This window comes from Postia placenta (genome assembly GCF_002117355.1).
Source record: "Postia placenta MAD-698-R-SB12 unplaced genomic scaffold POSPLAscaffold_12, whole genome shotgun sequence".
NCBI lineage: Eukaryota > Fungi > Basidiomycota > Agaricomycetes > Polyporales > Adustoporiaceae > Rhodonia > Rhodonia placenta.
In genome coordinates, this window is record NW_020169843.1 from 67,997 (window position 1) to 91,250 (window position 23,254).

The 23,254-nt window shown below is 55.0% G+C and overlaps 9 protein-coding genes across 9 annotated transcripts; 4 read left to right on the forward strand and 5 right to left on the reverse strand.

Moving 5' to 3' along the window:
- Positions 1-296: 296 nt before the first annotated feature.
- POSPLADRAFT_1040907 (hypothetical protein) lies at positions 297-699 on the reverse strand. The gene has a single exon (XM_024477823.1). It carries the CDS (start codon positions 652-654, stop codon positions 301-303), a length of 354 nt encoding a protein of 117 aa, XP_024335972.1. The 5' UTR covers positions 655-699; the 3' UTR covers positions 297-300.
- On the reverse strand, positions 297-1,483 carry POSPLADRAFT_1075469 (hypothetical protein; the record flags this gene model as incomplete). The annotated part of the gene is made up of 2 exons (XM_024482820.1): positions 297-901; positions 965-1,483. Coding segments are annotated over 2 exons (770 nt in total), but the record flags the coding sequence as incomplete, so codon positions are not given.
- A 1,915-nt stretch (positions 1,484-3,398) lies between these two features.
- On the reverse strand, positions 3,399-5,232 carry POSPLADRAFT_1048528 (hypothetical protein; the record flags this gene model as incomplete). The annotated part of the gene is made up of 7 exons (XM_024479540.1): positions 3,399-3,440; positions 3,540-3,662; positions 3,919-4,027; positions 4,330-4,473; positions 4,610-4,742; positions 4,791-4,870; positions 4,991-5,232. The coding sequence occupies 7 exons, from the start codon at positions 5,230-5,232 to the stop codon at positions 3,399-3,401; spliced, it is 873 nt and encodes a 290-aa protein (XP_024335973.1).
- A 234-nt stretch (positions 5,233-5,466) lies between these two features.
- On the forward strand, positions 5,467-5,801 carry POSPLADRAFT_1119689 (hypothetical protein; the record flags this gene model as incomplete). Its single annotated transcript, XM_024483503.1, has 2 exons — positions 5,467-5,570; positions 5,717-5,801. Coding segments are annotated over 2 exons (189 nt in total), but the record flags the coding sequence as incomplete, so codon positions are not given.
- A 707-nt stretch (positions 5,802-6,508) lies between these two features.
- POSPLADRAFT_1078943 (hypothetical protein) lies at positions 6,509-7,344 on the reverse strand (the record flags this gene model as incomplete). The annotated part of the gene is made up of 5 exons (XM_024482971.1): positions 6,509-6,600; positions 6,678-6,765; positions 6,827-6,899; positions 6,958-7,121; positions 7,177-7,344. Coding segments are annotated over 5 exons (585 nt in total), but the record flags the coding sequence as incomplete, so codon positions are not given.
- A 799-nt stretch (positions 7,345-8,143) lies between these two features.
- On the forward strand, positions 8,144-10,400 carry POSPLADRAFT_1075470 (hypothetical protein). The gene is made up of 2 exons (XM_024482821.1): positions 8,144-10,141; positions 10,194-10,400. Exon 1 carries the CDS (start codon positions 8,235-8,237, stop codon positions 10,122-10,124), a length of 1,890 nt encoding a protein of 629 aa, XP_024335976.1. The 5' UTR covers positions 8,144-8,234; the 3' UTR covers positions 10,125-10,141; positions 10,194-10,400.
- A 463-nt stretch (positions 10,401-10,863) lies between these two features.
- On the forward strand, positions 10,864-13,329 carry POSPLADRAFT_1067069 (glycoside hydrolase family 125 protein; the record flags this gene model as incomplete). Its single annotated transcript, XM_024482140.1, has 16 exons — positions 10,864-10,905; positions 10,958-11,050; positions 11,107-11,188; positions 11,244-11,269; positions 11,318-11,347; positions 11,540-11,721; positions 11,771-11,804; positions 11,859-11,946; positions 12,008-12,220; positions 12,280-12,425; positions 12,476-12,509; positions 12,565-12,605; positions 12,663-12,790; positions 12,849-12,878; positions 12,934-13,012; positions 13,076-13,329. The coding sequence occupies 16 exons, from the start codon at positions 10,864-10,866 to the stop codon at positions 13,250-13,252; spliced, it is 1,425 nt and encodes a 474-aa protein (XP_024335977.1). The 3' UTR covers positions 13,253-13,329.
- Positions 13,330-14,408: 1,079 nt separating this feature from the next.
- Positions 14,409-17,085, forward strand: POSPLADRAFT_1048533 (hypothetical protein; the record flags this gene model as incomplete). Its single annotated transcript, XM_024479541.1, has 8 exons — positions 14,409-14,462; positions 14,521-14,875; positions 14,925-14,995; positions 15,050-15,160; positions 15,227-15,388; positions 15,439-15,696; positions 15,805-16,039; positions 16,385-17,085. The coding sequence occupies 8 exons, from the start codon at positions 14,409-14,411 to the stop codon at positions 17,083-17,085; spliced, it is 1,947 nt and encodes a 648-aa protein (XP_024335978.1).
- Positions 17,086-17,272: 187 nt separating this feature from the next.
- POSPLADRAFT_1048534 (hypothetical protein) lies at positions 17,273-17,770 on the reverse strand (the record flags this gene model as incomplete). The annotated part of the gene is made up of 3 exons (XM_024479542.1): positions 17,273-17,484; positions 17,539-17,579; positions 17,631-17,770. 3 exons carry the CDS (start codon positions 17,768-17,770, stop codon positions 17,273-17,275), a joined length of 393 nt encoding a protein of 130 aa, XP_024335979.1.
- Between the last annotated feature and the right edge of the window lie 5,484 nt (positions 17,771-23,254).

A 23,254-nucleotide genomic window follows, 5' to 3' on the forward strand; every position in this document is an offset into this window, starting at 1 on the left:
CCGATGGGTAGTGCGTACATGCAGGTCTGGTGAGCATTATGCCGCCCGCACGTACTGCCCCCAGGCCGGGACCGCACCTGGTCCGCCGGGCCGTCGGCTATGCGTACACACATTCCGCGCGCCTTGGACCGGCTCGAGAAAATACGCGTGTACACAGCACACGCCATGCACATCGGAGACAATGCAAGCGGCTGTAGTGCGCCTGCCACAACGTGTGTGGCCCCCGCACACGATCGGGTGATCCGCAATCCTTGAAGTCCGAAAAGCGATGACGGGGCATCGCAATCACACGGCGGTTTGTTACAACATTTCTGTTAGGGCGAACGTGTGGGTACAATTACATCGAGGACCGTGACTAACTCGCAACGCGTACACTAGGACCAGGACCCAAACTGGAAGCAAGTAAATGAGCATAGGTGAATCACCGACACCGGAGCGAGATTGGCAGGACAATAATGGGGGTGTATCGTACAGGAAATAAGAGGTATGCTGATAATCGTGAAAGGAGGCAATGCAAGTCCATAGATAGGTCTGTGGCGTGATGATAGCATGATGGAGAGACAAAGAAGCAGGCGGAAGCTTCCGGGCCGTTATGGAGAAGAACGCACGGTGTGAAGAGAAAGCGGGGAACCAAAACGACGAGGACGACGTCATCTCGCGGGTAAACCGTCGCGACTCGAGGTGGCCAGCACCGCGGAGTCGGGGCACGCGTCACAGGACACGCTCAGACGCGGTATACCGGCCGACCGCGCCAGTCGACGGTGCGGCCGTGCGAGTCGACGTAGTGACGCGTGTTCGCGGGCTGCATGCCGAAGAGGTTGCGGAGGCGGTCGGCCATGCTGGGCTCCGAGGAGGAGGCGCGGCGGTGCGAGGAGTGCGCGCGTCTGTGGCTGCTCGAGGACTGCAGTGTGCGCGACGCGTCAGTGTCGCGCTGGGCACGCGCGGGAGGCGGGGAAGGACGTACGTGAACGTGCGCAGGCTGGTGGCGCGGGACGCTCTGGTGGCGCGTGTGGGTGCGCGTCGCGGAGTGCGAGCGGCGGTGGCCGTGGCCCTGGGCCGAGGTCGAGTGGTGGGTACGGTGGCCGTGCGGGCTGGAGGACGCGTGGTGCCCGTGCCCGGAGCTGTGGTGGCGGCTGCGGCCGTGTCCGCCCGCGTCGTAGTACGCGCCGCCGGAGGAGTAGAGCTGCTGGGTGGGGTAGGCGTAGCCGGGGCTGGCCTGGTACTGCGGCGCTGCCGCGTACTGGGCGTGGCCATACTGGTAGACTTGGGGTTGGAGCTGGGGCTGGGGCTGGGCGTACGAGTGGGAGTAGGAGCGGGTGCGGCGGTGGCCCGAGGAGGAGGGCGGGGAGACGTAGTAGGACGGCATGGCGACTGAGGGCGCGGAGAAGGTGTGCGGGATGGGCGATTGGTGGATGACGGGGGTGGCTACGGCCGGGTAGGAGTACTGAGGGTGGTATGGAGACTGGAGGACGTAGGAGGCCATGGGGGCTATGATTATATATGGAGGGGGGAGGGGGCGGTGAGTGGTGGAGAGGTGATGGCCACTGACCTTCGGAGCATCAAACATATAAGGCAACAAGAAATTGGGATTTAGGCTGGGCGGGGCGTCATCACGGCGGTGGACCTTCCGTGATCTCAGATCGCTGCAGATCGTTCCCGATGCCAGGACCGTCGCGGCTTGGGCCTCTCTGCTTGTGCGAACACAGCCCACGCTCAGCCACTCTGCTCACTCACGCTCAACCTCCGCATCAGACCCTTCTTCCCATGCGACCCCCCCCCTTATTCTTGAGTTTGTACCCTCGTTGCGGTGGCAGCTACCCTCCATTGCAGCCTTCAAGCACCGGCGTCTCGTAGCCTCATGACGCTGGCGCCCTGACTCGACCACACAGCCTTGCAATGCAATGACAAAGTGGAGGCCGCGTGCGTTTCACATTCCTTGCGCAGCCATCTCCCGCCGCGCGTAGTTAGTCCACGTCGGCATACCACACAACTTTATCCCGCCCATGGCTGTGCTTTCATTCCAAAGCAAGGCCGTGGTAGGCCGACTTGCCGCCACTCAAACTCTGTGATAGTCGTAAACCCAAATGGCCGTCCAATCAGGGAGGATTGCGCCCCTCCCGGAAGCTGCCACCCAACAACACGCGTATGCGTGCAGGTTGTATATCCAACTTCTCCCGTCGTCAGCCCACTCCACTGCCGTCGGGGCCGCGCTGATTACCACAGCGTCGCAGCAGATGAGGGCGGTGGTCGCGCACACGAGGCGTGGCGTCCGCCGCTCCAGAGGGCTCTTCTCACCGTCCCCCCTACTCTCTTCCCGCGCCCCCATTCCATCCCCCTCCTTCCCGAACTGGCAATGCAGCTGTACAGCCATGCATGCTCACCCGTGTCACATGAGTGCGGTCTGCTCCAACGAACTCCCAGAGTTGTCCCATCACCGTATGTTTGTACCCTCGGATGCAGTGGGACCGTTCCCAGCATACAACGACATGATATCACACACAACTTGATAGTGCAAGTTCTGCACCGCGCGCTAGATTGCATTCTGTATTGCAAGGTCGGCCTCTTATCCGCCGCGATAGTTCTGGCACAGCCAAACGGGGTTCCGCTAACACAGGGGCGATCTAGTTGAGCGACCGCATACTGTGCGCGTACAGACTGATGAATGTACACTGCGAGTTCTATCGAATGAGATATCCATGCTCGTATCCTAAGCTTATCCGCTGGCGAACCTTGTTCGCATGGATATCTCATCAGCGTACTGGCCACCCCTCTCTGCCAAGTCCATACTCGTCGGATAGCCAGCGCTATGGCGTAGGCGCCAGGGATATCCCGCTGTCTTAGTACTGACCACCCTGCTATCCCGAGTTGCGTTGTGCGGCTTCTTCAGATCGGGCAGAGCTTGTCACAGCTGGAGCGCCAACAGCTTCCAGTGCAGCGATCCGCGCCGGACCCATTTGGGAGAAGTCGAACGGCGGCGGCTTCGAACTTACGTGCATCGTGCTGAGCTATCTCCACAGCAGCTGTTTAGCTCGTCCGTACCAGCGCGTCGGACATACCCACTCGGGCCTAGCACGCGCCGCCGCATCCAGGAGTCAGTGTATGCCGGACCACCGCAGCCATCGCGAGCTGTCCACGAGATGCGCTCGGCCTGATGTGATGCTGCAGCGCGCTGTAGAGTGTATAGAGAGCAGAGCCACACCGATATCCATGTGGCATGTATTCGTCTCGTGAGCGCAGCCATGGCGCGCCGAATATCATCATAATTCTAGCACTTAATGACAGGCACCCTCGCTGATGGTGGAGGCCCGAGGGCCCGGAGTAGAGTAGAGTATTTGTACTTTTGGATTCTACCTTCGGGGAGATATGGCCCGAACGAGACGGGAGAGTGTATCTCGCTCCTACTCCATGTCCGCGAAGTCACCCTCATCGAGGTCATGGGGCTGATGGACAGCGAACACATTGGAGTGATGTCAAGTGTATACGGGAGAAGACGCGAAGTCAGTATAGAGCGTCAGGGCACATGAAGGAAGAGTGCGCACCTCCTTCGGCTCCTCGTCTTCTCCATACTGCATCGTGTAGTCGATGTGGCTCAGCACTGTGTCTATCGAGTCTGGGTTCGTGAGGTCGAGCGGCAGGAACGATACGAGCGGGTGGTCCTCGATCTGTGCGCGCCAGTCCGCACAACAGCGCCAGCGGGGGACATTGTATGCGGGTATGCGGGTATGCGGATACGCAGTGACATGGCACACGAGGAGGGTCGGTATGAGTAGTGGCGTGCGGGGATGCCACCGAAGATACGATGCGCAGGCAATTGGCAATGGGCAATAGGACATACGTCAGAGTGTATATCGAATGAGGTTGCGTCAGTCGCTGCAATGGACGCGGCAGAGCGGAGAAGCCGAGACGGAAGGCACGCACGAGTTGTACGATGGCTTGGTTCAGCGCGTGGAAGCGCGAGTTACGTTCTGTGCGTTCCTCGCGGCTCCCCGGCGCGGAGACTAGGAGGAGCGGGTCCGGATCCAGGAATCTGCGTGATGCGTGGTGAGTGCGCCACTATCACACACATAGAAGCGTCGAGCATATGGAGAAACGGGGCAGACGTATTGGCACTTTAGAATCGCTCAGCTGTTGCAGATGACGTTCCTGGCCAGCCATCGTACCGAGACGCATAATAGACGCAAGCGCCATTATTCTCTCTGAGTGGGAACAGCACGCTTCCGATATTCACTGGACAGTGCATCACTAGAATGTCCGATGCCTCGTGTACGAGGCACAAGCCGGAAACATAGACCGACGCTGCAGAGAATCCCACAGGAACAATGGACTCACCTCGCTATGTCCTTCCGCGTACGAATGCCATTCCGACCGCTCGCGGCATCGTTGTCGCTGCTGGTAACGAGATCCATCTTCGACATCACGTTGATCCAGGGGATCTCGAGGTTGACCATTGCTGACATCGCGGAGAGCACGCCACTGTAGATTCGAGGCCCGACAGCCGAGCGCGGTACCAGTGTCCGAAGGAGATGCAGTGATGCAGTGATGCGGCAGGCGGTTCGATTGTCTGGTAAGCGAGCATCGAAGGGAGTGAGAGAAAGGTCCCGCGACTCGCCTGAAGAACTTGTATTTGTCTTCCATGAACTGCGACTCGATGAGGTACGCCGCGCATGTGCGCAGGCCCAAGCGCTGGAGGTTGCGGACAAGGGTCGGGAGGAAAGGATGATGAGTGTATAGTTCGATTTGGCCTTGGGAATGATGAGACAATAAGAGCAGGAAGCTGCAAGGTGATCTACCTGGGCAGTCAATGACGAGGTAGTCGTCGTCGTACCCGCCGAGCTCTTCCTCTAGCCAATCCATGTTCTGCAGCAAATATCTGCGTAGGTGTTAGCATATGTGCAGCAAATCAGCATCTCCATCCTCCATCCCTCTCTTGTTTGCCCTTCGCTCCCTCCTCCGACCGTCCACAGACATAAGACAGACTGCACTCACTCACTCAAAGCAGTACACCAGCCCGCCGTTTGGACCATATCCTAGCTCAGACATGGCATCCTGCAGACTTATGAGGTCCTTGATGTCGATAGCGGGTTCGTACTCGAAGGAATCTGCCTCGGCGGCGGGGTCGAGGTTGACCAGGTGGGCGGTGCGTTTCGAGGTTTGCAAATGCGTGAGGAGGGCGTTGGAGAACGTAGATTTGCCGGCACCAGCAGGGCCAGTGACGAGGACAGCGTAGCGCATTGCAAAACAGAGCTAATAAGAAAGCTTTCCGAGATGTAGAGATCACTGAGAACAGAGTCCGTCTGGTTGTGGAGAACGACGAGCAGGAGTAAGTGCTGGGTTTTCGCCAAGGCACTCCGAGCGATCTGCGGCGCCTATCTGAACCCTCAGCCCGATCGTCTGACTGTGAGACGCTCGACCTCATCTCCCCATCTGCTGCCACCGCCAGGCTTTGTCTTTGTCCGCACCCTCATCATGTCCAAGCCAGCTATCGTCCCAGAAACCACAGTCGCGGGCATTTCAGTCGACCCGCGCACCCTCGAGCGCGTCATTCCCGAGTCGCGTAGGCCCGATGGCTCGTACGTTTGCCGCACCCTAATCCATGTGCATACACTCGTGTTGACCTCCCCGCCACCTTTCATCTTCTCCAACCGCACATCCCACGTATATACCCGCCGTGTCTGCTCATCCTCCGGACTGCCTCCGAACCCTGCGCGCATCGCAGTGTCCGTAAGCAGCTGAAGATACGCCCCGGGTTCACGCCGCAGGAGGATGTTCGCCGCTTCCGCGGGTCACGCCAGGCGCAGATGGACACGAACGCCCTGCCCAAGGGCCATATCATCGGCTGGACGCCGCAGCCCACCGTGTCCAAGCCCGCTGCCTCCTCCGCAGCGAGCAAGAGTGCTAAGAAGAATGAGAAGCGCAAGGAGAAGAGGAAGGAGAAGCGCGAGGAGACAAAGGTGAAAGACAACTGGGAGGATGACGACGATGACGAGGGTGGGGAGACGCAGAAGGCGGCGGACAACAAAGAGAACAAGAACGCGCCACTCCCGGACGCGAAGGAGAAGGCGCAAGCGGGGGATGCGAGCACAGACTCGGGCGATGTGGCGGAGGCTCTGGCAGACAAACTGGGCAAGCTGGAGGTGCGGTGATGTAGTACATTCGGTCAGGCTGTCAATTTCTATCGGCACATGCGGTATTCATGATGGATTAGGATAGCTGTAATTGTTACGATAATGTGTAAGTGTGTATGCAGTAGAGAATGTGTTGTATCTACGCGATGATCTGGAATCAACGATGCATCCAGTGTGGGGAAATCCCGGTAGTCCATGCTTATGAGACAGAAGATTGCGCGGTAAATTAGCGAGATCAGGGTCCCGACCCGTAGCCTGCAGGTCCATTCGCCTGCGGTGGACCTATACAGCCGGAAACATCTGCATCAGGCAGGCGGCTATGTCCACAGGGCCTGTTGACCTTCTGTCCCTTTTGGTGGACGGACCTCCACGATTGGAGGCTGTGGGGGACTTGGCTTTGCTTTAGTTGAAGGCTGGCGGATTCCCAACAATTCCATAGACAAAACGATAACGACGAGGAAACCACTGAGGGCGGCTGGAAATTGACATGAAAGAATGGCAGAGATGAGTTGACCACGGCCAAGCCCGCAGAAGATAGCAGGAAAAACTGACCGACGGAATTTCGCAAGTTGTCCCAGCGGACGCCCTCCATTTCTGTACGTAGGTCGTACAACGTTACGAGTGATTTGCTCAGTACCTCCTGTTATACGCATACCGTGGTAAGTCATTACAACCGACCGCACAACTTCCTGGTGACGCACCTCAATCTGCAGATCGAGCCGCTTGAGGTCGTCCTTGGTCTCATTTTTCCTGCTATCCAGCTCCATCTGAATGCTTTATATGTATTATCAACGGGACAAGCGTGACTTCAAGGACGCTGCAGCACACGTACTCATGCTTCAGGGTGGCTACGTCTTCCCTCATTCGGACGTCCAGAGCGTCCACCTCCCGCCTGACCGCAGTGGTGGCCGTCCGTACCGCCGCCGCTTCATTTCGCGTCAACATGGTGGTCTCCGTCCGTAGCTCAGACAGTGCAGCCTTGAATAGATACGCTTGCTGCGTGATCCCGATGTCATCAAGGGTGAGTCGATTCAGCGACTGGAAGCCTCACCACTTCAAGATCCTTCGATGTCAGCGCCTCCCTCTTCACGCGCCCCAGCCGGTCGACAAGAAGCGCGCGCGTCGCATTCATGAGGTTATGAGCAATCGGCGGGGGCATTGTCATCTCGAGCACGGAGTAGAAGTGGTGGGTATTGAAGGGGGGATTGATGTATGCAGGAGGAATCGCACTGATTGGAGAGTGGGGTGAGGGGAAATTGGTGTGTAGGGGCGGCAGCGGTTGGCCCGTCGCAAGCGCAGGTACGCCTGAGCTGGAGCTGGAGCCCGCGTCCCCATCGTTCTGAAGCGGAGGTGAGCTCGATGCGGACGATGGTGACGGTGACGGTAACTGCGACGAAGACGGATCTTGTGACAGTGAGCTGGGCGTAGGACCTGGAGTTGAGGTGTTGGCTGGGTCCTTTGGATGCGCGAGTGAGATGGTTGGCGCGCCCGCTGAACCGCCAGGCGCAGGGTCAGAGATGATTGTCCCGCTATGTGCTTTGCGCTGGTGGAGGATTGCGCGCGGGCTCGAGCGGCTTTGGCGTACAGAAACGCCGCGGGACGCAAGAGGCCGTCCTATGCGAGGTAACTTGCGGGGGAACATGGGTGGAAGGAAGAGAGGATCTGCGGTGGACGGAGGAAGCCATGGCGCAAGAGCGCGTTGCGGGCGTGCCATCTAATCGCGTTTCTCACGTGCCCGATTTGGCGGGTCGCTTACTGGGCGGCCTGAAATAAGTTGTGAATATCTGCTTGTGCAAGCATAGACAAACGTGGGCGACTCATAAGTACGCTTATTGATAAATGAGCTTTAGGCTATGCCGCGACGGATAGCACAATATTCCACCAGTGGACCAGACAGCGCGGCCTGAGCCAGATGCGGCAGCGCCGAGCGCGGGAAGGCAATAAATAGATCTGAGATCGGATGCGAAGCCACTAGTTACTCCCAGCTTCAACGCGCCGTCTCCTCACCATCACTCACCCTCTTTCTATTGTTTCCTTGCTGTCCTCTATCTTCCCTCCTTCATTATCTGCAGACAACTTCCTCGATATCATATCGCATTAGTCTCCACAATGCCAGCACCCCTGAAACCTTCACAGACCAATATCAAACAGGATGCGGCAAATCCTGATGTCAAGGGCCAATCCTTGAAGAAGCAGGCTGCCCAAGCTGCTAGCCAAGCTGCGAAAGCGAAGAAGGAGCCATCGCAGCCGCAGCCGGATATCAAGCCTGATGACAAGGCGCCGCTCAAGCCGCCCTTGAAGAAGCTCCCTCGCCGCTCTAGCAAGCCCATAATCGACTGGTTCCATCGCAAGTTGACCGGTTCCGTTCGCGCCAGGCGGGTCTCAGAGACAGACACCATGCGCAACCCCAGGCACGGCGCTCGCTCGCCTAGCATCAAGGAGAAACCCCATAGGGTCTCTACAACATTGACGACTCGGGCCAGGAGCAAGACAGAGACGAAGCAAGGCCAGAAAATCGCCACCGTTACATCTATCCCTCCGCGAAAGCCCGTGTCGCTCGATGGTATCAGCGGTGGTGACAATCACACTGAATATACTGCCGACTCAGACGATGGTCGTCGCTCGTCGTTCGCCCGCTCCTCGTTATGGTCACCGACCAGTCACTATGAAGCAGATGAGGATGCGTCTGTTCGACCGCTTCCACCCAGCTCGCCGCCGTCTCCATCTCCTTCGCGATCGTCTTCATCTTACCTCTCAGATCCCCGCACTTTCCGAAGCATGACGGCTAGCACTAAGCCGACAACCGTCCTCAGCATGGACATGACTGGCGGCATGGCGCACATTGCTCAGGCACCACCTACCCCAACTATTCCAGCCCGTCGCCTGCATCCACACATTCGCACCCACTCTATAGGGCCCGGATCGGGCGCATCCATCACTTTCTCAACAGTTCAGCCGCCCTCGCCAACCGCTGCTTCGCGCCCATCGTCGTCGGGTGCACTAGCCAATCCCCCACGTACCGGGCAACCCGGCCTCACTTACCAGGCTCCTCAGCACACGAGTCATCATCCGCGAAACAATCCTCGACCTTCGTCACCGCCGCAGGACGACGCGTCAGTGCTCACGCTGGCCTCGTCAGCATTTGGTATTGCCGGTGCGCGGATTGGCGTTGCCGCACTCTCCCTCTCTGGACGTGCATCACTCGCAGATGACTCCATCTCGCACTTCAGCCATTTGGCCGGGCATGGTGACTCCACGAGCCACTTCTTGCTCGGCGAGATGGATGATGATCGGCTCGAAAGAGATTTGGAGCGAGACGACCAGGATGTAGATGCGAGCGTACGTGCGCTGCGCCCCCGTAGCTCTCGACGATGCAGCTGGGAGAGCTCAGACAGCAAGTGGAGCGCGAGTGCGAGTCTTGCACTGACGGGGATGACCTCGCAGTCGCCCGTGAGCCATGGCGGCCCTAGGAGCCTCTGGACATCAGGAAGCTACAGGACTGGAGGCGTGAGCGTGGAACATGGGGAATTGGGGGTCGATCATAGCGATGAGACGGATGGGAACGGCGACAATACGGAAGACGGCGACGAAACGAGTCTAGACGAACGCGAAGGCCCGTACTCTGACCAGATGCACGGGTCCCCGTCCTCCGCTCCGACTCACTCTACCAATGAATCCGTCGTCGACGAACAAACTTCGTCAAGCAGCGATGATGCCCGGACCCCGCCTGCGACACCGTTCGACCACGACGGTATCAGTTTGGAGGTGCCCACTTTGGAACCGCAGCACAGTGGCTCGATTACATCGAGCAAGAGCACTACGGCGACTCCCAAGGGCGGTCCGATTCCTCTCCACGAACATGATGCTATGCCCGCTATTCCTCCGACTCCAAAGAGGCGGAGTACGAGCGATAGTGCCTCGGACATGCACAGCCTTGCTACCAGCGACTATCATACGGATGCCTTCCACACGCCGGCGACGACCCCCGTGCCTCAGTAATTCTCTACTTCCGCTCTGTACGTAGCATCTTCTTTCTATGTGAATCACAACCTGATCTGTTTTTGATAGTTTCTCCCACTCCCTAGCCACCCTCGTCGTCTGAACTATCTTGATTACGTTGTACTACTAATCTCAATCCGAGATCTGTGTTGGTATATCCGGATACGACACGTTCCTCGATCATGTCCCTCTTTACTTATTCTTTGCTGTCTCTGGGTACTCTGTGTACTAATCAGTGTTATCTAGCGTGTAATTTCATGCCTTACGTTACATTTCTTTTCAGCGCTACTGTCACGTAGACTCGACGACTTGCCTTGTTCAAATCGCGATATCGCGTACATGCACTCCACGTGATCGTGACGACGCGTCTGAACTTGGTGCAGTTCTGATCGCGTTCACCGTGAGCACCGTGCCACGACTGGTCAGCAGGGCCCGTATCTCCGTTCTTCGAAGCCCTGCTCGCGTCGGACATGTCCCCGTGAGCGCATTCACGACCACTATGGGTATCCTCTCCCCGGTCCGAGTCGGAAGATATGGAAGCTGAGACGGCACGGTGCATTTCGTAGACGTTATAAAGGACCGCGGCTTGGCACACTGGTACCCGCTTTCCGACGCCTTCGAAGCGCTGCAAGAGCAGCTCGGCTACGCTTCTGAGCTTGCGGCTGTGACTTGGCGTGCTACGAAGATGAGACTCGGGCTGTTGCCTCCAATGAGCGTGGCGGTCGGCCTCGGGGCGGCGATGACTGCTGCTCAATGTCCTGATTACACCACCTACTCGCAGGTACGAGTCTTTAAAAAAGCTGTGTTCACCTTTGTGTCCTTAGGCTTCTTAGACGGCGCAAGGAAACCCGTCATCAGGGCAGTTGGCGTTACCATACATGAGACCGACGCCTGCATGCCGCACGTTCAACAGCACTGTTGTCGAAGTCAGTGCAAAGCTTCTAAGTACTCGTGGTACTTCAATGTTGATCAAAGAACTCAGGAGGTTATCGGCAACATGACGTCACGCATGAAGGATCCTGACCTCGCTCGGTTATTTGAGAATACATTTCCGAACACCCTCGGTAGGCTGTCATCCGAGCTTTGGAGCTATTAAAAATACCTTACGTTAGTGTAAAGACACGACGATAAAATACTATGACTCAGTACGTACTAAGGCCTAAATTTGTCGTGGTTTCTATTGACTCTCGCAGACAGAAAACATTGCTTTCGTGATCACGGGCGTAAGAAACCCTCATTTGGCCTTTATAATCCGAATTACTGAAATACGAATCAACAGGATATTGAGTGCGTAGCTTGCAGCTCTGACGCCAGATTACACTGAACCGTGGATAGCGCACAATGGCTTCGGGACACGGGAAATCAGGCAGGTTGTTTCAAGGGTTGCAACCGTGCTAGCGCTAACGCGATTGCAGCTGGCTCAATACCACTCCATTCTCTCCCTGGACCCCGAACTCGCAACGCTTGTCAAGGCTATTATTAACAATGAAGCGAGATATGTCTCGCAGTATCCGTACTGCAGCGCGTTTCAGCCTCCCCCGGAAAGTGGGCTGAGCCCCACTGTGAACGACTGGGCTATCGATGTCATCGTGAATCCGTGGGTAGTCCATACCTTCATGATGCGGCCGTCCTGACTCCAGCGTTAGGCCTGTAGACAATCAAACGGTGTACGAGTGCAAGGTGGGTCACCGTGAATCACGCAATTTTCTACATGAGACCTAATGATGGATATAGTGGGAACTCGACTCGTTATGCTCTTTCATGAAGTTATCAAGATCATATTATCAAGCGACAGGAGATTCCTCATTCATCAACAACGAATGTATGGATCTATGCCTCTGAGACGCAGCTTTGTGCGACTAATTGAACCGCACATTTTCCAGGGCAAGCTGCAATTGAACAGATTTTCGCCGTGATATATGAGCAAACGCAGCCGACATTCGACCGAGACTGGAACCTGGTATCGTACTACAACTGGACCGGTGAAGCAGGGTCATTACCGGGTGCGGTTAACAACGGAGGCAATGGAGAACCGAAAGGATATACGGGATTGGTCGGCACCTCCCACCGCCCTTCGGACGACCTAAGCACTTTTGGTATGCCACCATTCTGCTGCAAGGATGCTATCCGGAGTCTTGAACTCCATGACTTTCAGCATTCTTAACCCCTGCCAATGCGATGCTGGTAGTGGAGTTGAACTATCTGGTGAACATGCTGGATTCAGTAGGGCAGCTGGGCAATATAAGCGCATTGGCTCGACATTACAGCAGTGTAATCGAGGAGGCGATCTGGAGTACTACGGTCGGTCATTTTCGCTGTCAACATCCCGCGTTGTATTTAAGTCTCAGCAGTTGGTGAACGACATCTTTGCCTACGAAACTAACGGTTGGTTAACCTACCGCTCATACTCATCATTCACTCCTCATCATATTATCTCAAGGCCTTGGCAGTCGATATGTCATGGATGATGCAAACGTCCCGGTAAGTGATGTGTAGTCGTTGTATAATACCACTCGAGTAATGACGTGCGATATCTAGTCTTTGCTCTCTCTGCCTTATCTAGGATTCCTGAATATTACCCACCCTGCGTACATCGCGACCAGGAAGGTGCTCCTCTCGCGGGCTAATCCTTACTATGTAGTGGGAGCAAATTTCAGCGGCATCGGGTTCGTATCGCGAATTGTGTATTTCAGGGCGTCTTTGATTCATTCAATCATGCCATAGGGGTCCTCACGAAGATGCATGGAATCCATGGTTAGTTAGGCGCTGTGTTCAATCATCATGCACCTCTGAGCTGATCTTCTCGTAGGCCAATGGCGTTGGTATCCGCCATATACGGAACAGATAATGACGAAGAGATCATGCAGTATCTGTATCTCATCGCGAACGTGAGTTACGCTCGTCATTCCCGTTGATATTCTGTGTCGGACGCCGACCATCCCGAACATTAGAACACTGACGGCCTCGGGCTCATCCACGAATCAATCAACATCTACGACTACTCGTACACAAGACCTTGGTTTGCCTGGGCGAACAGCTATTTCGCTGAGATGCTTCTGGACCTAGCGCAGCGGAAACCATATCTTATATTCACTGATGACGAGCCATACTACCCTGGTGCTTCGTGACCTCATACCTGGACATTTGCGCACAAAACTCTGAGGATGTATACTTTTGATACAATGGAGACCGCCTTTTGGATCTTGGATTACATCGAACGAGCTACTCAGCTGCTATCGTTTAAGGCATCTGCTACTGCTTTTGAGCCACAGGCTGTGAAGAAACGCAATTAGACGGCTACTGTACCCAAAGCAACGCTCGCATCCGATAACTGTGTCAGCCAGACGGGTACGTCTCATCTTTACTTACATGCTTGAATACGCTGCAATTGTCATTTCCGTATGCTCCACTTATCGTTGCAACACGTCAACGAGGACGTGCTTGAGTATAAATGCTTGGTGGACCCCTCAGCAGTGAACGGTCACGAGATCGCGACGCGTCAATCATGCACTCGATGTCCATTGCGACGCGTCATCCAGCAAGACATTTGTTCATATCTCTCTTACCCGCAGGGATAAGATACGGCAAACATTACGGCAAAATGACAGTGCTTTCCAGCTACTTAAGCTGGCATCCATCCTTCCGACAACCGCCGGGATTTCCTGCTGCCTATGCTTAGGCTAGAAATCTGCTCAATAAGAGATTTAAGTCGTTGGCTAGGTAGGGGATAATTACTGGATTCGAGAGGATAGCATACATTCGGTACCGTCGTTGCGCCAGAAGTACTCCAAATCGATGTTTGAGATCAGCAGGCTGAGGGCCTCATGACATTGCATGGCTGGCTGCTATGCGTTCATTGACTAGGCGAGGCCATGCTAATCATGTGGAGACCCATGACGAGAAATCACTGAGCATACACTCCCTCGAGTATGGACAGCTGCGCGCGGTGTGGAACATGGAGAGTATTTGAAGCAATTATGATACATGGCAGTGTCAGATATGGAATCGGTGTTTGCGGTGTACGCAGAGCTTTTTGCTTGACATCACTGTTCGCAGTCCGGCTACGGTGATGAGGAGAAAAGACATATGCTGTCCAATCATATGCGAGACTTGGCAGTCGCCCCTAAAGGCGGTCACTGCGGTTCTGAATCAAGGCCCAGCGCGCGTCTCGCGTTTGTATGTAACGCCTCGGTTTCCCCGCTTTCTCGCCAATCACCTACGATCCTTTATTTTCAACCATCTATCCACCCTCTCTGAGAGATCTCAAGTCACGACCCCGCCTCGATGTCGAACCCTCCGCGCGAGATTGGAACCCTCATTGTTGTAATCCTCAAGGCGGTGTGTATGCCCGAAGCATCTGACGCGTTTTGAACTATGCTAAGCCCTTTCGCGCCAGAGAAATCTACCAAATAAACGTCACATTGGGAAACAAGATCCTTACTGCACGGTGGTGCTCAATGGAGAGAAGAGGAGGACGAAAGCGATCCGGAAGGGAGGCCAACATCCCGAGTGGGACGAAGAGATCCGTTTCACAGTGTACGAGGATCCCAATGGCGAACCGACGCGTACTGTCAATGGTGATGGAACACCACCTCCACCACCTCCCAAGAGTGTTGTAAAAGGCCCTCCGAAGATTCAAGGTGGTTGCTTTATGGCACTGGCATGCTATGCAGAAGACCTCCGTGAACCAGATCTCATAGGGGAGACGAAAGTAGACTTGACCGAGGTTCTCACCAAGGGTGAAACGGATGGTGCACCTTGTTCGCGTCTTCATGAGAGCGCAGCTGACAGGCCTCGCAGAATGGTTCACTCTCATGTACAAAGAGAAGTACTGTGGCGAGGTTTACCTAGAGTTGACATTCTGGTCGAATGTGAGTTATGTCTTGGCGCTTCGGAACCATCTCAACCATGTCCATGGGTGACAGGAACCAGAACCCAAGAAGAAAAACTCGACCAAGCCAAAGGGGCAAAAGCAGTACGGAGGTCCCGGCTCGTTTGTTCCTGCAGGAGAGCCCTCCTCTCAAACCGACTTGGACGTACAACACGTTATTACCCGCCTACCCTCAAACAGTGATATTAGAAACGACTTGAATCGCGACCAGGTTCCACCGTCGCTCCGACCTTCCCACTCGGTCGCCCAGCTTGGGTTATACGTCGCTCCCTATGAAACCTCGCGATCCCGTCACTCAGTAGCGGACAGCCTCACGAGCAGCTTCTCAGAGCTAGGTATCGTAGACCAAGGGAGCAGGAGACAGAGTTTTCCTGTAAGTCTCCTCCCGCTTCACAGGATTTTTAATTGTTGACATCTTCATAGCCTCAACATACTGGATATCCACCCGGCCCCGCGTCGTCCGTCGGATTCCAGGATCAGCAAGTAGTGTCTCACCAAACATCGTTTAGTTTCCAGCAGCCAGCATACTCCGAAGGGTCTGGGTCGTATTCGTACCCATCAGATGTGCCTGCACATTCTACGGGAGCGTCATATCATCAGAGCACGATGTCCATGAGCCACGATCCTTACCAGCCTCCGTACGAAACGACGCATACACCTCCCTCTAGCTATCAGCCACCTGTGCGACATGCTCCCAGACAGAGTATGCCCACGTCATCTTCAGGCTTTATGCCCATGCCCATGCCCGGACCATCTGGCTTCGTCCCCTTGTCTTCTCATCATTCTCAGCCGTCTATCGCGCACTCATCGGCGCCTACCCCCGCACCAGCCGGGTATGGCCCCCCGGTGCGGATACCTATCCCGTCTTCGAGCTTCTCGGGCTTGACACAGCCGCCGGTGGGCTCTTCGGGATTCGTGCCTTCGGGCCCACCACCACCTTCGACAAATTACCACCAATCTGTTCCACAGCTCCCACCATCGTCGAACGGGTTCCCTTACCAGCAGTATGCGCCTCATCCGCACGGTGCCCCCCAGCAACCTTCACTGCCGCCGTCTACCTCAGGGCAGCCGTTTCCTCAGGCACCTCAGTACCAGTATGCACCTGCACTGCCGCCGTCTGTGCCCCCGCAGTCACATTCTGCGCCTCCAGAACAGTACTTAGCGCACGATCTGACACCGCCACCGTCTCACGAATACATCCCGCCTCCGCCACCACTGAATGAGAGCCCATCTTCTGGACAACCTTCGGGCTCGCGTCCATTGCCCCAGCCCGGTCAATCGCAGGTCCGTCGCCGACAATCATCGCTACCTATACCTCCGCCCGGTGGGCCGCCAGGGATGTATCAGCCTCCCTCACGCGGCCCATCAGGGACGTTCAGTCCGCCCATTCCAGGACAGCAAGGATCGTACAACCCTCCGCAGATATCATCACCCACATCGTACAATGGACCGGCCAGTCCTGCTCTCGCGAGGGCGCCTTCCGGGTCGTTTAGCACCCAAGGAAGCCAAACAGGCTTGTACACACAATCCACAGGTGGGTCGGCCCTGTTGTATAACCAGCAGACTGGTGCCCAGCCCGGATCGTACAATCCCCCTGGGCCCCAGCCTGCGAGTCTCTATAACTCGATCCCACCTCCGCCACCGCTTCCGCGTCATCGGAGCGTGTCGCCCGCCCCGTATCAACCAAACGGCCAGGCGCAGGCCCTTGGCCCATCGCCAACGGTTCCGCCGCAGTCGCAGTTCCAGCCACCAGTGCAGAATGGCCTTGTTCCACCACAGCAGATGATATCCAGGCGGCCGAGCCTCCCCTCTCCTCCTAACATGGGATATAACCAACCACAGTACGCATACCAGGCTCTTCCGCCCCCTCCTCCACCCCCCAATATGCCTCCTCACGCACAATACGAGCCCATATCGACCTTGCCATCTGGCAGTCAGAGCCAGACGTTCAATCCCGGCCCCCTTCCACGACCACCCGCGCAACCCAACGGACAACCCCAGTACATTCCACCCTCGTTAAACCAGCCTTCCTGGGGGACATGGTCACCTCCAATTGAACCTGGCTGGTGATACCGCTGAGAATTAAGTCATGGACAGCATCCAACGGATTATTTATTCATAACACGATCTTGCTCTGCACTCCATGGACTAATCGCGCTGTTTGCTATCTTGTTCCTCGTTGTGCAGTTCGGTGCATTGTACATAGACCAGACAAATTGCCACGTACTGCTCTAAGTGCTATACAAACATATTATTGTTATGACCGTGGCGTTGGTGTCGACTGATCGTGCTGGGCAGCGGCGAGTCGTTCCGCCTTCCACTTTGCGATCTCCGTCTCTGTTGCGACTAGGCCACGCCGCGCGAGCTCGATTCGGGCCTGCTTGCGCAGCACGCTCTCTGTCTGCCGCCTCTCGGCTTCATGTGAGAGCAAGGCGTTCTCCGCGCCTATGACTAGCCCGAAGATTGTAACTTGCGAGCAGGCGAATGAGAGGGTATGATGCCAGGAAGAGGATATCTACGAACACACTGATACCAAGAACCCCTTGAATGGAAGTGTCTGTCGTCTGAATGAATCATAAGCATCGTCAATATACTCCGCTCGACTGAGTGCTAACCGGAAGGTGGGCCAAGTGTAATGCCCAAGGACCGCGAGGCCAATGCCGATAGTGGTGAATCGAGCAGCGCCGGCTACCGCTGCTCTGGCCTGTAAATCATAGGCGTGCTCAATGTCCTGCTTGCGAGTCTGTCGATCCATGGCGCAGGTGGGACATAAGAGGTGCAATTGCGAGCTGGACGCTCGATCCCACTCGAAATGCAATCCAGATCTCCGATTCGGCAACTGCCAGCGTAGACTGATTACTGCATACTATATACCGTTACATATTTTCCTACGAAGTACACCGTCGAGTTCCATAAATTACTGATAAGTTATACAATGGATGAAGTGCACATCAGGTGTCTATCTCAAGCCGCGCGGGATGAACACGACTTCATGCTCTTCCGAGCAAGCTATGAGACATGCACCATCAAAATGAATTTGTGTGGCGCGTTGACCCCGAAAGCATGGTAACTGCAAATTGAGAGCCTTGTCAAACGCCCATCAACCACCAACAACCGGAGATGAAGTGCACATACAACTTGACCGGACGCAGTATTGCGCAAGTCCCACAAGCGCACACACCCGTCTCTATCTCCGCATGCAAACGTGCTGGCATTAATATCCCCTATTTAAATGAACATATCAAATTAGTAGGCGAATATATGGCCAGCGAATCAGACATACCTCTGGCATACCGACCATGCACTTTTGGTGCATCGTAGCCAAATCGTTGTACGGGCTTCTCGGGCACCAGACGGTGATCACGGACTTCAAATTGCAATTCCCTATGTGCGACCTATGCCCGATCAGACGATGCGCGTAAGGGGCAACCTAGCGGCGTGGTGTCTTACCTCTAACAGCGTGCAAAAGGGTAATGACGTCCCGTGGACATGGTACACCGAATTAGAAGTTTTCATGGTGTTCACGACACGCTCGGAGGACAAATCCCACAAATGCACGTTGCAGTCTGCGCCCGCCGACACGAGTTTGTGACTGGTGTCGCGAATAGGTAGAAGCGACTGCACGAGGGACGAATGTGTGATGGCCAGGAGAGTCGGCGAAGGTTGTGATACGCTCTTTGTAGCATCCCAAAGGTGAACGCGATGGTCATATCCGCCCGTAGCAAACATAAGGGGCTGCATCATGGAGCAGACTGCACTGACACCACCCTTCTTCTCTCCGTGTGCCGGACGGCCAAAAGTGCTGATGTCGAACGCCTAAGATGCATGTTTGACGGAACTGTCGAAGAGTGTTGTAATATTACTTACCCTGTCCTTCTTTACTCTCAGCATTGAGAGTTCGTTCCCGTCGCTTGCATGTCCCAGGAGTAAGAAACCGCCATTTGATGAACGCAGCAGACATGCATCATCCACAGAATGATTGATTGCGTTGGAACCAGGTCGTAACACGTGAGCGCCTCTGTCAGAGTTAAAGCAGAACCGAAGATCGTAGATCATGCAACACATACCGAGGCGACGATCGCTCTGTACGATTTATCGAGCCTCTCAACGTGATACTCAAGATCTCTAGAGAAGGTGAGAGAAGTAATCGCCGAGGTTTATCATAGCTGTCTCGGGGAAATTCTACCGATTCTAGATGAGAATCAGTCGCACGAGATGGCTTGCGAGGATGACCGGCATTCAGTAGCCCTTCTTCCAGTTCTTCCTCGCTCGGACGCGTACTCCCACCCCATAGACGTTCACATGGCTCAGCAGAAATAGACGCATCGGCATGACGTTGTAAAGATGACGTCGTGACGATAGACAAGTTACCCGTTTCAGGAGACGGCATTGCAGACTCAGCATCGGGTAGAAGATCCCTGTCTATCTGATGGTGGGAAGCCCTGTGATCGCTGACAGAAGTCTGAGGCTCTGCAAGCGAGGATTGCGCCAGGGATATCGAAGGTGGATATGTGCTGGGCAAAACCAGGAGTACCCCGGAACGGAAAATCCCGGGCGAAGGCTGCTCAAACACGTCGGATGAGATTGAATGGTGTATATTGGCGGTGGCAGTATTAGTATATTCTCCCGAGCTACGGGGCCCGATGCTCGACTGGTCTTCAAGGGATTTGCCTGAGTTCCATGTTTGGAGCGGTAAAGAATCGGACGGCCGTGGTTCCATGATCACAAGGCTTCCTGCCTGGGGAGTTGAGCGTGTGATACTGGTACCTGACACAGAGGCGGATACGATCTCATTTGAACGTATTTTATTCTTGCGTAGAGGCCGAGGACCGCCCGGAATCGACGTAGAAGGCACCTGTGAAACTGCTGCTGCTGTGAGGTTTCAGAATGTGAGAGAATCTCGCCAAACTAAATACACACAACCGTGCGATTCGGGAGTCCTATCCTGCAGAATGTATCAGACAACGATAGCCTGATAACGCGGCCACGTCGTACCACGAATAATTGAGGAATCTCGTCGTACGTTTCTAGAGCACTTGCTCGACTGCAGCCTGAGAAGTCTATCACAGAGGCGTCGTCCTTCGTGCGTCGAGAAGTGTTATGTGAAACAGCCCCAGTATCGATAGCGTCACCACTTGAATCTAGGTGAGAATATCGAGAGGCTTGAGGTCTGCATCGAAAATGGACAACCGAGTCTTTGAATGAGTGGCTGATCACTTCTAGCTTCTTTTCTGTGTCTAAAATCCTGCTTTGTGACCGCAACCATCCGCTGCGGCGGCTGTTGCATCTAGGGGCGCCCTTGCGGCATTCCGGAGGAAGTTCTATTGAGACCATGATGGTTTCTTCGGCTGCTTTCTTCTTGCGACGTGAATTAAGACTGTCTAAGGGATGAGGAGCTGCAGATGATGGCTCGATCCGCAAACGCTTCGATGGTCCTGCGAGATCGCCAGACAGTGATCGCTTGCGAGATTCGCCGACATTGTGTGGTGTAACAGACGATGGAGATGGAGGCATATGCACCGACCCGGATCCAAAACATTGGTCTCTATGTGAAGGATTCAAGCCAGCTATATGTGGAGCTCCTCTGGTTCTGCCAAATCCTCTTGGAGATCCCCTGGGAGTGAAAGAGCGCGTAGACCGTATCGTTGGGACACGCGTGATACCTTTGCGAGCAAGACGAATCTCGTTGGGCTGTGCATCCTCTGTAGAGGCCATGATACGAAAGCAGAGATAGTAGGAGGCTGTCGACTTGTTGCGATATCGACATTCGCCCTGGGACCACGTGGTCATCAACTTTTTTTGAGGTCTCAGCCACAGTCCTTTACGTCTCCGAATCACCAACTCCTTTTCTTAAGCTGCTGTCGATCTAAACCTGAAGCTGTGAAGCTGTGGAGGCACCGTAACCTGTAAGGGCTGAATGAACCTTCCCGAAAAGCGATCTCTCTCTTCCCCACTCCCCGTCAATAAGAAGCTTAAGCTTGAAAGTAGTCCGAGGAAATGGAAGGCAGGTCCAACACCGGCTCCAACATTCTCTTCGAGCAATACTCGAAGACAAAGAGAGCCAACGCGCGGTACCGAGTCTGTACGATTGCCGTCACGCAATCCAAGGAATGCGGAAGTCAACAACTTGATTTTGAAAATTACCGGCGAACTCGCACGGGCAGGCAAGCGATTAGTCCATGCACCTAAGCTGATGTGAGCCTAATAACCTGAATGTCGGTGTGACGCTATATAACAATGAGACAGGACTGACGGTATTCTGTTCGACTGGTATGTTTTTGGTACGGGCTGCGTCGTGCACTCTAAAGGCCTAGCAACCGGCAGGGTTCTTGATTTCTCCGCGAAGGAGGAGGATATAGGCAAGTTGCTATCGGTGTATGCAGTTCACTTCGTTGTCATATGTGTCTTACCCATTCCTTTTATTACATTAAAGCAAGGGCATCATTCCGACAGTCGTACAGACAGTGCTCGGTCGCGCAGGGACATCACCATCTTTGCAGAACAGCGGGCAAGAGGGGACAGTCACAGATCTACTTTCGGATGATGAGAGTGGTAGCGACAGGAAACCCACAGTCAAGTTCATGGGCCCAAGGGGCAGCGATTTCATCCATCCCATCTGCATAGATGTAGACGGAGACGACGACCAAGAGGAATCTGTCTCATGTCCTCTTGCTCACGACGAGCCCCTCGGAGATGGTCCACTCCGCGCCAATGCGGATGACACACAAGTTGCCGCTAACGGCGGCCTGACAGTGTATGTATATCAGAATAATTCACCGAGTAAGCACATACGGATTGACGTATAACCTATATCACTGTAAGAGGTAGCGTAAACGACCACGTAGGAATGAACGCTGCGTCCACATGGGCACCAGGATCCGAGGCTAGATCTTCCTTAGAGGAGCCAGACCCATCTTCTGCCGCATCAATTTCACCAACGGGCAACTCGTCTTCTTCGGCTGAACGCAGGACTGCTCGCGCGAAGTCTACGCGCGATCCAGATCATGCCGATGATGATATCCCAGACCCAAGACGTCGTCTAGACTCTTTGTACGGTGAATTTAGGCAGCTTATGTCTACTCCGGACATCGACGACGAGGATGAATCAGAGGAAGAGGAGGAAAACACTTCTGCTGGCCCACCCAGGAGGGGTTTTCCAACACTGCTGACGCGCGCCTTGGGAAGTCCGACCATCGCGACCATCGGATTGGACGGAGGTCATTATAATTCATCGAGAAAGCATATCCCAAGGCCTGCTCTGGATCGGATACAACAGGGTTCGAGACACTCACGCACGGGTGGCAGTAACGGCGACGAACAGGACGATGGCTCGCCGGATTCTTCTGATGTTCAGGCACCCGGACCATTGCGGAAAATGCCCCTTGCACCTCAACTGCAGAACCGACCTGAGAAATACCGCTCGCACGCTACCTCTCACAGTCGGAGCAGAATAGTAGAGAGTACCCCCCTCAGCGGCGAGGACGATGAAAGCAGCGAAGGCAGTACGTCGGAGGACTCCGAACAGTCAGCGCCGGATTATTCGTCGAGGCGCCGGCCGCTGCAACGCCCATCCGAGCGGAAGCGTCGTGACGTTCGTGGGCAACTCAGAAAGACGAGCTACACGCGGATCGCGCACGAGGTGAACATACCTAAGACCGGCTTCGCTCGTGGCAGAAGATTGCTTGTACCAGCTGACAAGGATGTGCCATTGACAACTATAGCTATGCGCGGGGATGCGAGCTTCATCGATCAAAGACAACTGTACGGCAATTGTATGCGTCCGTGTGTTATGAGCTGATTGTGTGCACACAGGTATAGGATCTCGAGGTATTCTTTGCCATTCTATGCCCGGGATGCTGAGGCCGTCCCGCGCGTGACGGACGCCTGTCTCCTCGAGGATAACACGGCTGTACTGGGATTCGAGTCCGGACCATGCCAAGTCTCTGTTATTCCACCCACATACGATGATGACCAGGTATCCGTTTCTATGTCGCACTGTACTGTACCTCACTGCTCACAACAAGTAGCTGCCCCGTCGGGTCAATCTGTCTTACAGGGCACACAGCACAGTCCAGGAAAAATCGGGCATATCATATCCTAACCCCGGTATCAGTGCTCTTGCCCCCGTACCCGGTCCTGAATTACGTTTCCTGTCTGGAGGACACGACAAATCTATCCACATCTGGACGCTCAGACGTAACAGTGGCACCTTCAATGCCAGATCCCATCGGTTGAAGAT